Source organism: Opisthorchis viverrini (genome assembly GCF_000715545.1).
Source record: "Opisthorchis viverrini unplaced genomic scaffold opera_v5_517, whole genome shotgun sequence".
Taxonomy (NCBI): domain Eukaryota; kingdom Metazoa; phylum Platyhelminthes; class Trematoda; order Opisthorchiida; family Opisthorchiidae; genus Opisthorchis; species Opisthorchis viverrini.
The window spans coordinates 236193-251947 of record NW_008752173.1 but is presented as its reverse complement, the minus strand read 5'-3'; the positions used below and the strand labels follow the sequence as shown (position 1 = coordinate 251947).

Here is a 15755-nt window from a genome sequence, read left to right as displayed (position 1 = left end):
GGACAACTTTCAGGTGCTGTCAGCACGAACTACCATACTCCTGCTTCTTGAGGTATTGGCCGTTACTTGTTGACACTAATGCTTTAGGGTCGTACTTCTGTGACGTTCGCTGGAGCTAACCTGCTCTCGATTCTCTCACAAATGTTGCCCAACGGACCACCCAGAGGCAACTATAAACGGGTATCCAATCAAGCAGAGTCACTTCTGCTTGTTTGCCCGGCATATCAAGCTGCAGCGGTCTGTGCATCACCAAAGTTGCACAGCCCGGGCCCGAAAGAGAGCACTGGGCCAGTCAGTTCAATTACAGCACTTGAGTTATGCGTCCTTGTTTCTGACAAACAACAAACACCAATGCAGAGAAAACCCAGCGTACAAGCAAGAGTCACCTGTTGACCTGCTTCCTTCAGTCTGCGAACACTGAAGGTGGTTAAGTAGATAGCCTTTCGAATTTGAAAACAGACTTCGAAATCCTTAGCGTTTTGACTGAACTCGGACGTAGAGAAGCCTAAGCTGGGTGTGATGCAGGGCAAGAAAAAGGGTCAGTCTTAGTGTTGAGACCTTTAACGAACGTGTTCGAAATTGGGTAAAGGAGAGCGAAGTGGAAAAATATGAATGTGTAAGGAGGAATGTGTTAGTAGTAGAAGATATTCACTTCCCCACCCCTGTGTGTGCAGCAAGAAAGGCGATCCGTTTGGTAGCACCGATGTGTTTGTAGGTGGCTGTAGGTAGCTGTAGGTGTCATAGTTGTACGAGAGCTGGGATACTGCCAGGGGGCCAACGCCTAAACAGGGGCCGATTAAGGTCCTCAACCAAAGCCTTTGACTCAATAGCCTAACCTCAAGGCGGCGCTGTTGGGCTGGAAATGCAAGTAATTTACCAGTTTTACGTAACACGTCGCCACACATGCTCCAACTCCCAACCCGGTAGGCCGGAAGACAATGTTCGTCAGATCTATACCCATCGACTAACCTGGTGTGGAAGACTCTGGAAGACCCTCCAATATAGTTCAGTGGGTCGCAGAGGTACACAAACCGCCACATTATGCTTTGCAAGCAAACTATTTATCAGTTGTTTCTTCAACGAGCTTCCGCACGCGCTTTGCTAGGGAACCAAATTATCTGGCTGAATTTAGTCATCACAATTGTCTGAGTAGAGGGCGTAACAAATTAATATTGAAGCACTTACATTAAAGTAAAACGCAAAGGTAAAGTAAAATGCTATGTTTTGTTCTCTAGATAAGGGCGCTTGTAGCATACCGCTACGCATTGTATTTGTATGGTCTGGAACAGTTTGAGGTAATCAAATTCATATTTCTTCGAAGGGGGGTCATTATCAACTTGGCAGTAAGCAGGCAGAAACTTTTGATTTTTGAAACGATACACTAAAGTTCAATTCGAATATCTCAAACAAGCGATGCCGCATGAATAGATTACCAGGTACTTGTGCATCACTTTCCTCCTGATGATCATGTAAGTAAGCGCAGACATAGAATGGTACGTTCACGATTATTAGAGCATCAAACTTCAAGCACTTTACAAACTCATGGTAATTCATTAAGGCTGGAGTAAATGTTACTACTCTTTACGCAAACTACGGAGTGCGTCACAGTCAACCTTGAACTCTTGGCTTACATATCCTCACCACTAGTTACTAAGGCGTTGATATTTCTTCAAGCATGGGTAATATGCATTTCAGTTTTCAAATCAAATTTAATTACTTTCCGGAAGTTCTGAAAATACCTGTAATTGGCACTACGGTTGAGAAGTTGTTTACATACTCGTGTATGGGTTTCTAAAAATTCATCATAATTCCTGGGCATTTTAGTCGACCCGATGATGCGTAAGTTCATTTCGGTATTTAAGGTGTAGTTGTGCCGACACACTTTGTTTAACTTTGGCTTCCGGTTATTTTGCAGTTGGCACTGCTTGCATTTTAGTAGATTCCTGATAATCTGAATTTGCAAAGGCCGGAGTAGGTCAGTAACCGCAGCCCCAGATATAGTCAATGATCATGCGTTAACTGACGGGGGGCTCTCTGTCTTCTTTGAAGGCAAAACGTTGACAGAGAACACCATATGCTGAACGAAATTCCTTAAGATGCCAAAAGCCAGTATTCATGATTACGAATAGCTCAAACAAAACAAAAAGAGTTTAAAGTGGAAAAAATATTTATTTCCGCAAAAATGACATAATCAGGTGCTACGTTTCAAAGTTACAGTTAGATTTTAAGCTCAGACTAGATTATTTCTTTGCATCTTAGAGATACAAACCGGTAAAATAAAGAGCAGTTTTTCAAGCCACTGACGCAGTCTATCTGAGTACTTCTCAACCGTTAAAACAATATAAAAGTCCACTATTTAAAAATTAAACTTTCAAAACCCCCCACGGGACCGTATCTCACAGTGTCGAGGGACTCTGCGTGACGGTTCTTATTGTCTTGGGCTTAATTAATCTGACCTTGTATAAGTAAAATCATGACAAGCGATGTCGTTATAATTCTTTGCCACTGTTTACATTTTTATTTGGGGTCTCCTAGCATCGCTTTCCAGTGAAGGTTAGTCCCTTCTTCCTTTTGATTCACCACTTGGGCTTTTTAGGTAAACAATATACAAGTGCAAAAGATACACTATATTTTGTCCTTCATTCATGGTCATATATTTTGCGATCCTTCACCATGTGATGTCCCTTGAGGAAATAAGCAGGCAGCGTTTTCATAGATGGAAACACATTGAATGGAAAACATTGCATCATTAGGGGATCATATTTACGCTGTGACCTTTTCTACACAATGTTAGCCGTCAGTCACCCCTCAATTTATAACAAATGTAGAGGCCTAGATGTATTCGAAGGGCTGGCGTACAAATAATTATTAGTTTGACTTTCGGGTTCCCGTATTTATGGCTGATTACCAAGTGCCCGACCAACGTCGGACTCAACACTCAACCCCAAGTTTGTGTACTTCCTATACATTTATTAATAATCGATAGATAAAAGCGATAACACTTAGCACCCTTTGTTGCCCTAAATTATTTAATGTGTCAAAACCTTTTGTAAACTTAGATATTTATGTGTACAGAGGAATAATGAACATAAACACAACGTCCCTAATATGAGAGGAGATTTATGACACAGTTGTTCAATAAGTGTGTGTCGTGACTTTGTGCGTTCCCGGTTGAATTTCCCACCCCCAAATTTAAAACCATTGCTTTGGGTTGCAGAATACGACTTAATCACCACGTTGAGTAAGTTGGCCTTTATCATGCATTATTGGGCTAATAATCTGTCTTTCTTTTGCTGGCTTAAATTGCTGATCCGAAAACACTACGATGTTTGGTTTTCGAACGCTCAATTTTAGGATATATTTAAGCAAAACAAAACCATAAATGCACATATCACTCCTGCAAACTTGCTAGTGAATTCTCGTGTTATTCTATACATCATGCAAGCTCATAGGTGGCTGATGACCACAGACAAGTGAAAGAGTTAAGAGGCGCAACAAAATAGGGAACAAAAATTTCCTTAATTTCCGTTGCGTGGCGCCCTCGGGCGACATACTCACAAGCAATGTGATTTCTCAAAGAAGAAATTTATTTCCAAATTCGGTTTATATGAACATGTTCTAAATACTGATCATCCATCACCAGTAAAACCAAAGGTGACTGCTTGTGGCCCGAGAAAAACTACCCTGCTGTTTATTATAAAATAGCTTCATACTCACAGGAACGCTTGGGAAAACGCCTCACGGTATCGCAAGAGACTCGTATGACACGTATCATAAGTGAAGTCACTACCCGTTACTTAAGAGCCTCGCTCGCCTTTCAGATATCTCAGATTGTCTTCTGAGAGCCGCATGCTAAGATGTATATAAGATATTTCAACGCATCCAAAGCACTTAGTACCAAGCAGTTGTTGTTGATGGAGTCCAGGAAACATCCTCCAATATTCGCTTGGCAAAATATGGTCATTTGTATTCTCCTGAGGCAAAGAGGTGTTCTGTCGGAGCATAGTATATCTGTTTCTGCATGGAAAATAATGTCAGTCAAATTAATAAACCTGCTTTTCAGAGCCATGTCAAAACATTCAATAGCCTACACAATCATCTACGCAATGGTCAAATGAGGAAGTCAAAGCATTACTGTGGGCCAATGAGCTTGGTAGCATATTATAACATGACAATAGCGTAGATACCTGGCGTGTGATAAATCTTAAGGCTGTCATTCAAAAACCCGAACGTGAAAAGGAAGCAATTCTTTCAAAGTGTGGAGCTAAAAAGTAGAAGGAACTGCCATAGCCTTGCTTTGTTCCTTACAAAACAATAGAAAGCGAAGAAGCCTCAGGTATCTAAGGGATTCCTTTCGGGATCCGATTAGTAAAAATTCGTTTGCTTTGTTGCAGGAAATTACTGAAGCATATACTGGAAAAGTCTGGATTCCCACATAGCGAATTTGCATATAATGGGCACGTGAAATTTGAATCCAGCCACATGCTTAGCTTGAAGCCGTTTTCAAAAGTGGATAGTTATCCCTCCACAGTGAGCCAAACCAAGCCGCTAAACAATTTATTTACAAACTTTTATTCCAACACAAAGACGAAACTGTGATCGAAGCAATACGTAAGTTTTTGGTACACTTTCAATTCTAGGTATTAAAATTGCCACTGCTTTGTTGCTTCAGAGGGTAAAGGGACATGACTAAGTAATATTTTTGCAAAGCTAGATTAAGCGAAAAAACTGAACATTATATACGGATATGAAGATTGTCCCAAGAATCATAAAACAGGCGTCGCCAGACTCTCCACAAGTTGCTTAGATCAACCGCGCCTAACAATGAGCAAGACATTTATCTTTGATTGATTTTACTAGCGCACAAATGTTTTAATTATTGCTGATTGATAAACATTGGAGGTTTGAAGTTCTGCATCCTGTTAAAATATCCAGACCTAGATAACGTACACAAATTAAGTGAGGGAGAAACTTAACAATTTTTGTCAGACATCTGTTTGCACCTATGAAGCGCAGTTTATTTGAAATTGGACAGCATTATTCGGAGTAAGGTGGCACAACTGCTCAAGCTTTGTCTCATAAAATGTAAACATTCGATATATCAAGCCCAATTGTATGAATTTCTTAGGTTTAGAAGAACGATTCTGGCCTTTGGCAGATAAAACCAACTATTGTATATTATAAATCGTAAACTGTGCACCGCAGTTTGCTCCATCTGACTGAGTTTCGTCAATGTTTTCAGCGTACGCTTAACCCTAATCTAGAGGATAAACTTTTTCTGACATTTTGATGCGACAAATACATTTTGGTTAGGCCGAAAGGTTTGGGGAATTTTTATGATGACATCTGGTAAAATCCAGCCATACGTATGAGGTCAGGTCGGTGGAAGCGAAAAATCCCGTCGTTTGTTCCTTGTGGGATACAAGATGAAAGTTGTCATACTGGCTGTTCAACAAAATACAGATGCTCAAATGACAGGAGTAAAGGTCCCAAAATGTGGAGGTTCTTGATGTGGCTGTCAGCTGTAGATTTGCAAATGTGCTCTTCTGCAGGTTAATTAATCATCCTACGGGCCTCCATAAGCAAGACTTATGGCTTATTTCATGCGCGGTTGTAACATCAGAAAGACATCGTGGCAACTGTCTAAGCAATATGTAACAGTGTGTTTATAGGGAGTTAACCTTGGTCACACAGCACATAACATCAGTCACTGGCTGCCTGTTTTGATACAACTCATAAGTTCTGTTTGTGACAACATCGCCCGGTTTATTCGCACCCTAGTTTCCGAGGCGGTTACTGATGCATGCGGCCCAATAGCTTTTCTGAACCACAGCCTAATTCACCGTGCAATGCTTGGAGGTCACTCTTCACAAATCGAAAGTTAGCAGTAGATGCAATTCAAAGGAGAAGTGTCATATCACCCCCAATGTCCCTTGATTGAGCCATTTATCACGCTGGGTAGATTCTAACCGGTGAATTGGTTGGTATTCGTTGTCGTTATTCTAGTGTTTTAAAAGGAGAACGACACGCTGTCTTTGAAAATTCTCACCCAAACCAATGATGACAATAGCAAGCACAACGCGCCACAAATAGTGGATTTTTCTTTCCCTGGGAATTATTAAATTAAATTAACATGGAATATTTTGCATTTTCTCCAACACATTTTAAATTTGCTACTATTTACAAGAAATTTTGTTTTTCTTGTGATTATAAAACCTATGTAAGCTGTACATAACTTTCCAAGCATTTTCCAAAAACAGGGAAATTTGATTACCGAAAACGACCGCCCCATTTATTGTGAAAATCTATTCCGCTAGTTTTTCGCAAAAATCCTGGTGGACAAATTTTTTCCGCAGCTGGAATAGTAAATCCGAGTGGATTGTTCGTCACCGAATTAAAACGCTGCATGAGTGTTACCTATTGTTGGGGTCGACAGTGAGAGTTTTGTGGAAAGCTGATATTTCCAAAATGTGCCGAATCTTTTTCAGCTACAACAACTGAAAACGGTTTGTTTTACGTTTTCTATTATTTGATTTTCGATTTCCCAAATTTGGATCCCACAACGGACAATCACGTTTGCTGATAAGGAAAGTTTCTCAGTCGACTTATCGCTATCTGAATAGTGAAATTGGATGGTAATGGAGGGGTCACTTAGTTCCTCTTAGTAGATATTTTGCAAGTGTCTTGTAAGTTAGCTAGTTTTACGTTATTCTCCGCGTTTAACTGCTGCATAGTTGAGAAAAGATAAAGTAACTGCCCACAATTTAGGAGCCCAAGAACGCCTCTGTTTAGCGGTATTTTTTGACCGATGTCAAAACTCTAGCAGTTAACTGCGCTAGGTCATAGCATTGCGCATTGCTTAGAATAACTCCGTTTCTTCAAAATTCATTCAACAAAGTATCTAAGTATTTCGTCAGGTAGATAATACATATAACGAACAAGGAAGAATAAATAGTTAAAAAATAGCCAAGTGGAAGACTAATTATTATAATTGGGCGCACATCATGTAAAGCTGTGAATGTATTAGTATATTGTGTTTTTTGATATTTAGTTTTTAATGGAGAATCCATAGCAAGTAAGTGAATTTGATGAGTTTCATCGCGAGAGTATGTGGTGGTTTATTTCATTGTAAAAGCATGTGTTCTCATACTTTACTGGTAAATTTCCACCTCCATATGAAAAGAGTGGAACAAAGGTGAGCCTTGTAATTAGTTTAATAATGTGAGTAACTTGCCCAGTTACGACGCAACACCACGTTGTTTCGTCTCTTTCTGCATTTGTGCATATGTACAAAGGCAAAGCATTTTGGTGAAGGCGTACTTTTCGACTTACAGAATACAATGACCTTATACCGCTGAGTAAGTTTGAATTAAATTAAGTTGCTTAACTGAGGGAAACTATTGATGCACAGCACAAAGCCGCTTCGTAATTTCGAGCTTTCGAATCAATACTGTATGCTGCTTTTCTTTGTTTTAATTTGTACTTGGTTCGGGAACCCGCGCAGACCTCCAGTTCGTCCCTCTAACCTATAGAGTATTGCTCGACATTTCGGTATATATCTAGTAAATCTGACCTAACGTTGCGTTCACAGGTCAAGTTGCGGTAATCGGTCGTTAAACATTTACTGAATAAAAACCGACACATTTTTTTATCCTTCGAGGTCCATATGCAAGGTTATATTAAGTGCCGAATTTGTTAAATCACGGTCCACGCTACATCAAATTTGGAAGAGCTTGTGTTATCTTTTTTCTAGGTAATACTGGTCATAACACTTTTACGCCTTTTCGCTAATATCCTTAAGCTATACATAAAATCAAAGCTCATAAAACATGCTCCTCGGTGAACCAAAAATAATAGAAACAGCATGTTGTGACATGTGTGCACATTTTTGGTTAGCGGTAGTTCAGCACATTTGGAGATGTTCGCATGTCTATTGTGTTCATCGATTAATAATACACCAAAGTTGCTAGCTGGTTGTTTCGCACTTTATGCTTAGTCTAATGAAAATTTTAACCTGTCAACAAACATGCACTCATCAGTCGCACCGATAGATGCTACTTCTTTAAGTTGTAGCACATACCTACGTGTTTGGAAACCTTATGTTTGTGCCACTTTTAGATGCAAAAACCAGATTGAGGAAATATCGGTTACGGTGCTGAGTTGTGCGGAAATGTTGAAGCCAATCATTGTTTATTTTGTTGTTCCCAACGGAATGTCTACCTTTTCTAACACATCAAGATTTGCAGGTTTGCATCCAACACGTCAACCTAGTACCTTTGGCCAATGAGTGACATGCCCGCTAGAAGCTATTGGATTTAACCGCATTGTTCATTAGTTGACTAGTCTGTTTTTCGACACGGTAAGCTTCACCTCTTCACAGGTATGACACAGGCACAAGAAATTGTTTATGAATACAGGGTTAAACTTTTATGCGTCGACTGCAGTCTTAAAAGAGCATCAGTGGGCACTGGGCGCAAGCCTCATTTCACTAAAGTCATCATTCCCTTGGTTGTATGCAAAATTTACATTCCGTACACCATCTTCTAGCATGCCTTACAACCCAGAAGGGGACAGTATATAATCCTCAAGTTTTATGTTTGTGTTTTATAATACACTGACATGTTTGCTTGTTAAACGCCTAAATCAGGAAAGCAAAACTAGCAGCATGATCTTTTAGGGCCAATAGACCTGAGGCGAAACTAAATTTATGTATCCTTTAACCGACTAGTGATAGAAATACAGCTTTAAGATAAAATTACATTTGTTTCTTACCGTACTAAACCCCACTAATTAAAGCTAGTAATCATAACGCCTCGAAATACTATTGACTGAAGCAGCAATCCAAGTGATTTTCACTGTGCGCAACTTTTTACCGACAGCAGTGGAATCCAAACGCGTTCTACGCTTTTGCGATAAAAACAGGCCCACGTAAAATATGCCTGACTGTGCGCAGCATTAAATGCCTTGGGAGCCATAATAAGAAAATATTTCTTCCCACGGTTTCAGTGGAAATTTGTTTGGGCATAGGTGAGTGAATTCGGCTGTTTGCTACACTACTCAACTATTAATGAGCAGAATCATAGGAGTTTTGCAGTTTGGAGCTTCAATGAGAGTAATGCTTCGCTAGTTGTATTTGAAACATGGTCATCCGGACAATATGGTGCTTCGTGGTGAAAGGAAGAAAGCCTTCGCTGCGGAGTTATCTATTAAAAAACGCCAACTGAAAAGTTACAGACTATTGGGCAGGGAAGCAAAACTCTCATATGCATCGTGCTTACAAAAACCGAATATCCATCTTCTCCTTGAACGCGCATTCCTAAACTTTCCTGGATATTCACTGATTGTTGCTCAAATGCAAGCAAATGCGACTTCATAAATTCCGTAATGGGTCTCACTTTTAAAGAGACACGAAGCGGATTTACGAGAAAACATACTACCCGGACGCTCCATCAGTAGTATCCAGCGTTACAATAGTAGTCCGAGTGGTTTTCAAAGGTGCTAGTTTAAAAACAGGCTTATTCTGCACAAAGGGATTTTGCAAAATGATACATATATATATATATATATATACATATATGTATATATATCCCTGTACATACCATTCTATCAGGGAGCTGGTAATTATTTGACAGATCTTATGAGACATTGTTCGCACCAATCACCCTTGTTGTAGCTATCGAGATAGGATTGGTCCACCGGGAACTGAATTTAGCTGCACGTCTCAAGTACGCGTTTTTCGAAACAGAACGCACAGAACTGAACCATGTTAAATCCCTTAATACACTAGCAGTAAAACCGATTCAGGATATGGATTAGAGATCCTGAGCAGGTAGTTGATTGTGGGGAAAATTAGGTGCCTTCGCATAACAGGAAGGCCAGTGGTTATAAAGACTCGGATGGTTGAAAGCCTTTCTGTCACTGAAGTGTCTGACACAATCGACTTCAAACCAACCCAACGTATTAGATTGGTGTTGCACTGTGGTTTGGTCACTTGGTTCCCTAAACATATAACGGTGTAATTAATTACTTTTCCAATGGACAACTCAAAATATCGAAAATTGCGACAAACATCTGCTTTTATTGCCACATCATTCCGGTGCGTCAGTAGATCATAATCACCTTGAAACATTCCCACTAGGAGACTTCCTATCGTGTGAAATGAACAATACGCAGACGCTTGTCAGTGTATTATCCACTCAGAAACGTATTTCTCAAAGAGGAAGAGGTCTCAAATACATCCGATGTTCTAGCCTTGGGTAACACGTGCGCGCTCTCCCATTGGTTGACGTACGTTCCGAATGTGTGCTTCGTGGTACTAGCTGGTTCAGTAAGCAGTGAGCCTGTCAGCTACTAAAACCTGTATAAATTATTTCAATGTTCAAACCAAGCTATCCAACATCCCTTTAACCATACAAAGAGCCTGAATACCTGACTTAATCGCTAAATTCAGCTGGGTAGTTCATTGAAGGCTTCGTCAGTTTCTATATTTTAAACTTTAATCGCACCACGAATCTGTGGCGTGCTTATATCAAGCGTCTGTACCCATGTAATTGTGCACTTTCACTTATCGCCACCTAACAGATCTTTCGGTTGGCTGTTTCATCATTTCAGTGAAGACAATCTGTCCTGGGAAACCGAGAGGCTGGATGTTTCATATAGATTTGAGTTAATATTTTGCCTTAGCACAGAAGGGTAAAGATCACAAGGTACCCAACGTCACTGCTTGGTTATGCAAAAGAGGACACGGCGTAGGCCTGCATATCTAGATGCCTAGACTAGCTACATTGCTGAACGTCGTCTATGGAACCTGAAGTACCTAGTAAGATATTTTCGACGTTGAACGACAACCTTCAAATGCAACCAAATTCCACTGTCATCTCGACAAATCACTCATTTCCATAACAGTCTGGCTTTTCACAAGTGACTCAAATGAATTTCTCCGTGAGAGTTGATGACTCACCATCACACCGTACTTCATCACGTGACTACATTCTGTCCGCTTTTTCACCTCCTCGTACTGTTGATCCAGTGTACGCATTTTCAATTCTTTCTGCAGGCGGGCATGGAATAATGACAAAGGTAGGCTATGTGAAGCAGACGGATATCCTTACGCGACGTTAACATGGATCCAATTTAGGCAAAACTAGTGGAACCACTTGAGTTACGACAAGCGGGTTGTGGAACGACACATACCACTGATAAACCAGTGATCACTCCACTGTTCAAGGACACCGTACAGATTCAACACAACATTTTCATGGGGTTCTTAGTTCCCTTCTGCAGTGCCAAGTTCTGCTCACCTCTAGGTTTATGACAATTTAACTGGGCACGAATTACAACACTCCTCTCAGCTGCAACCGAAATACGAAACGACGCATAATACTGATGAATCAGAGAGCAGTCCGCTGTACCAAGGCCATATACACATACACATGTTGAGGATGGGACGCTCTAGGGCGATCACCATCATCGCCATCATCGCCATCATCATCAACACTACCGTCAACCGCGGTCTTCAACTCTGACGCCTCCGTGCGTGCATTCAAAATTCATTTGAAATCCTATTTAAATGAAGAGAATCCAAATGGGTGGGAAACGACTTGGCACTGAGCTACGACAATAATTCCGATACACCTGCAGCCCCAGACACTCACTCAGTTGATCTAATGGGAGAATGACAACAACAGCGCTAACATTGATAGGAAGCCCAACGTTGCAGCGTTTTAACCAGTGACATTGGGAATCATGCGACCTCCGTATTAGAGCGCGTGTTATACTTATAGCACTCAGACTTTCGATATTCTCATTCATATCTCTCTGCGAGGTCGGAGGGGTAACAGATCGGAAGGTCAGTGAGAAATGTTTGATATTCAACTAATGATTTCATTATTTTGGGTCGCCGGACAGTCATTACTGCCGCGTTTCCAAAAATTTTCTTCATGTTTGAAAACGAAGTTGGCGTTGGCGGTGGTGCTGGCGAAGGCAGTGGGAGTGACAGTGATGGTTGCGATGGTGACGGTGGCGGTGAATAATCATTTGCGGCTTATCTGCAACGATTTTGACAAAACTCACGTATTCCGAATACGTAATCCAGGCATACAATTATTCGGTCGAAAGACATGAAGTGACTTGCTTGTCATTACAAAAGACAGCCCTGCTTTTTTGCTTTATTTGGCTGAGGTTGTCACATAGACTGAAAATTTTGGGCGTTCAGACAAAAGAACAAATGAAACACTATTAAAAAGTGTGAAATAGTCAGTTATATCACCGACGAAATGACACTGACTCGCAGAACTCTTGACGCTACAAGCATTCGGAAACCAACACACTAATCAGTGGTTCGCTGAAAAATCTTTAACAGAACAGCATGTTTTTTCAAGAATTTTGGGTCAATAAGCAAGGCGCAGTCCTCGAACTTGCTTCAAGCATAATCAATCCTTGGAATCAATTCAGGCCGTCTAAATGACATCAGTATGTAGACGTATAATATGTCTATTTCTGGTAAAACCACATCGAACGACACCAATGTCGAGAACGACACTTGTATTATACCGGTTGTGTGATCCGTGAAAGAGTACTTATTATAAACGACCCAAGATCCACTCATAATTAGCAATACCGTATCCATCTGGGAATGGCGTTTGCTGCAGGGGGAACCCAAATGTCACAGGTGTTTCACCGATATTGCAGTGACCCCTTCTTACAAGCCGAATAAGTTCAGCAAGAGTGGTGACATTAATTGATGAAGGTTGCACGTTATTCGCTATCCGGCCGGAAGCTTCTTGTAGATGGCTGGGGACTGTCTTCATTCAAGGATCACAAGAGGACATAAATGAACCCTGCTTGCTACTGCATTTCGTTGTACTTGCGCGTGTGGTATTTTGCCATATGTGAGGTTAAATTCTGGATGATATTTCACATGATCCTCACGAGTGCCAGCCACAAACGTTACGCTACTTCCCTCACGCATCTGAAGGATGAAGGCTGTGGAACATAGAGCACGAGTAACAAGCATCCATATACAACACCAATTGGTTATACTTTTTGTTTGAATACATTTTGGCGAGGATTTTGTTCAATTGCGTGGCAGTGAGCTGTAGCAAAGCAAAAATAAAAAAGAAAGTTTGCATTAAATTGGACGATTATAGCTGCAAGAGTACCGAGATTTTGGAGATACTTTACACCAGAATCAGTTGAAGTACTACGTTTGAATGTGTTTTCCTCAGTCTCCCTGAAGATATAGCCTATTACCCTGTTGATTGTCGTTGTTTTATTGGATAAACAGTGACCCCGTGTCCTCTGTAGTTTCAGCCAGTTATCCGGGTTGCATTCAGTCAGTCCCACTTGGATTGTGCTAGCAAGAACCAATATCGGAATTATTAAGCTCGTAATCGAAAATTCGAAATAACGAGTTGTCGGTTTGTACGATTGATTCACTTATCACTCCGATTGTCAATTTCATGACAGTTTTTATCCATTTCCACATCATATTCGCCGTGGTGGGTTTAAATACGTTTGGTTGCATTTTAGGTATGGCTACACCGATCAAAAGCCACTTGAGTATGCTCAGGACAAAAGGTCCCTATAAGGGTGCATTTATCCTTGATTTAAGGAATCGCAGCAAAAGTCATGTACTGCTCATTGAGTAGTCAAACGCCGCCGTGTATGGTAAGCCAATCTGTGGAGGGAATTCTAGCCCTAATCACATTTGGTGCATATTTAGGTTGATTTCCATTCAACTGAAGTATCCCAAATCCCATCTCACTACTAACACACAGTAATTAGTACTGAACGGTGAATTCACACGGTTAATGAATTTGCTATATATGTTTTTACCCCATGAATAATTCAGCAGTGATGTGGTTTCATTGACTGAAGGATGAACGACGTTATAGCTTGACCAGCTGCGGATAAATCGGGCTTTTGGTTGCGCCCCTTTGCCAAACAGTTCAATTTTGCAGCTGTAAAGCGCACCACAGATGATTACAAATGAGGATGGAACAGTTATACATTGATTGCCGGCTTTTCACCACAGAGGGCATTCTCATTCATAATGTACGAGGGCCAATTCATAGTCGCATAGCTTCGTGCTGTCTCTCTAGAATGAAATAGGGCATCTAGTCTTCGTATCATCTACGCCGCAGGAGTGACCGTATGCGACCAGCTTTCTTGGTTATCGTACTTACGCTTGCTCGACAGTGCAAATGCAGCAACCCCGGTGTATCATCTGTTATGTTGACAATGAAATTCCCCACCTTTGTTATGTCTCCATTTGTATCCCCCGCCCCACTTTTCTTTTTATTGTGAATATATCAGCTGACGTTTGTTTGTGCTTGCCACTTCCCCCACTTGTCCTTGAGGTAATCCGGCCGTTTGCATCCACGCTGAGTGTCTGTTTTGGACGCGTATCTACTGTCAAGGTTTGTGTAGTTTGCCAATTTCTCTTACACTAGTAGTACCGTACAGAAATCCAGCTTCGACTTTGTTTAGCCTACCCGGAATTTCTGACATTATGCGTCACTCGAAGATACCGTTTGCTCATTGCAGTACTCGATGAAGTCTGGGAAACACTGGCCTCAAAGGAACAAATAACGGAGTACGGGAATCAATGTCAGAGTGACAAAAAACACTAGAATGTGCTGGTGATATCAGAGGTCCATCTCCAGGGCCAAAACCGGTCGTTTCCGCCACTCGAGTGACAGCCACTATGTACCTACCAGAGGTGGAACTATCATACTTTGATGGTAATCTTTGTCATTACTGGAGGTTTACCCGCCAATTTAAGGTATACATTGAGAGCAAGTTGCAGTACGCCGGTCAGCGGCTCCTTAACCTAATCCACTACTGTCAAGGCGACGCGAATGTGGCCATTGAGGAAGGTGTGATGCTCCCACCGGAAGTAGCATACTCCAAGGCTAGGGAGATTCTACGCAATCTCTTTGATCGGCCTCATATTACCGCTCGCTGTCTACTAGAAAGCCTGTTTCGTTTTGCACAACAGACCACTAGAGCAGCCAAGTCTTTGTCGGACTTGTGCGTAAAAATGCACATTTCAGAAATTGCGCTGACGCAAATGTGTTACGTCTCAGACTTACACTCACTAGGGGTTGTGGAGAGAAGGGTGCTTTCCCGTCCCTCGCCATTGCAGCACAAAGGGGCTAAGGTGGCAGATAACATGTCCGCGAGTGTCCGGGGCCCAACGTCCAAAGGCTTGACAGAGTTCGTGAACACGCGCTCCCGAGTGTTAAGTAGGCTGTTTGGGCACCTGGCTCGAGAGCAAGACGTAAGACGCCCGTCAGTAACGTCGACTTCTGCCAAACAACCAAGCCTGTATACCGGATGGTTCCGCAAGATTTCTAACCAAATGTATTCCAAAGGAAGACGGTCGTCCATGTGCTCACGCATTATGTTCACAACCCCACCCAATTTCCAATTGCCAGCGATTTTTGTCTATGAAAGTTCCTGACAGATGGAAATGCATGGGGAGCATAATGCATGCTTTGCCTGGTTAGGAGACACCCGCATGGCCCATGATTGCAAACCACTAGTTCGATGCGCCCAGCCGGGTTGTGGGGCGACATCATAGTTTGTTACATACATCAGAACCCGGAAAATGAGCCCCGGCGTCCTCACAGCGGAGGTTGGATGCCCTAACTCGAGGTAGTCGGATTCCGGCACGCCCAGGAGTTTTGACAGTCTTCCGATTTTAGATGCTGGGTCCGAAATAACTCTCGTAACGCGGGACCTTTCGGTGA

The 15755-nt window shown here is 41.6% G+C and overlaps 2 protein-coding genes across 2 annotated transcripts in view; one reads left to right on the top strand and one right to left on the bottom strand.

The window, feature by feature from the left end:
* The window catches only part of T265_15455 (hypothetical protein), a gene marked incomplete at both ends in the record, with an annotated part of 21368 nt that extends 5963 nt beyond the window's left edge, over positions 1-15405 (bottom strand). The window contains 3 exons of the mRNA XM_009178185.1: positions 10961-11050; positions 13042-13094; positions 15102-15405. Coding sequence (XP_009176449.1) covers positions 10961-11050; positions 13042-13094; positions 15102-15405 — 447 coding nt within the window. The remainder of the gene's footprint in view (positions 1-10960; positions 11051-13041; positions 13095-15101) is intronic.
* T265_11510 (hypothetical protein) lies at positions 88-14633 on the top strand (the record flags this gene model as incomplete). Its single annotated transcript, XM_009178186.1, has 2 exons — positions 88-291; positions 14457-14633. The coding sequence occupies 2 exons, from the start codon at positions 142-144 to the stop codon at positions 14631-14633; spliced, it is 327 nt and encodes a 108-aa protein (XP_009176450.1).
* Positions 15406-15755: the final 350 nt, after the last annotated feature.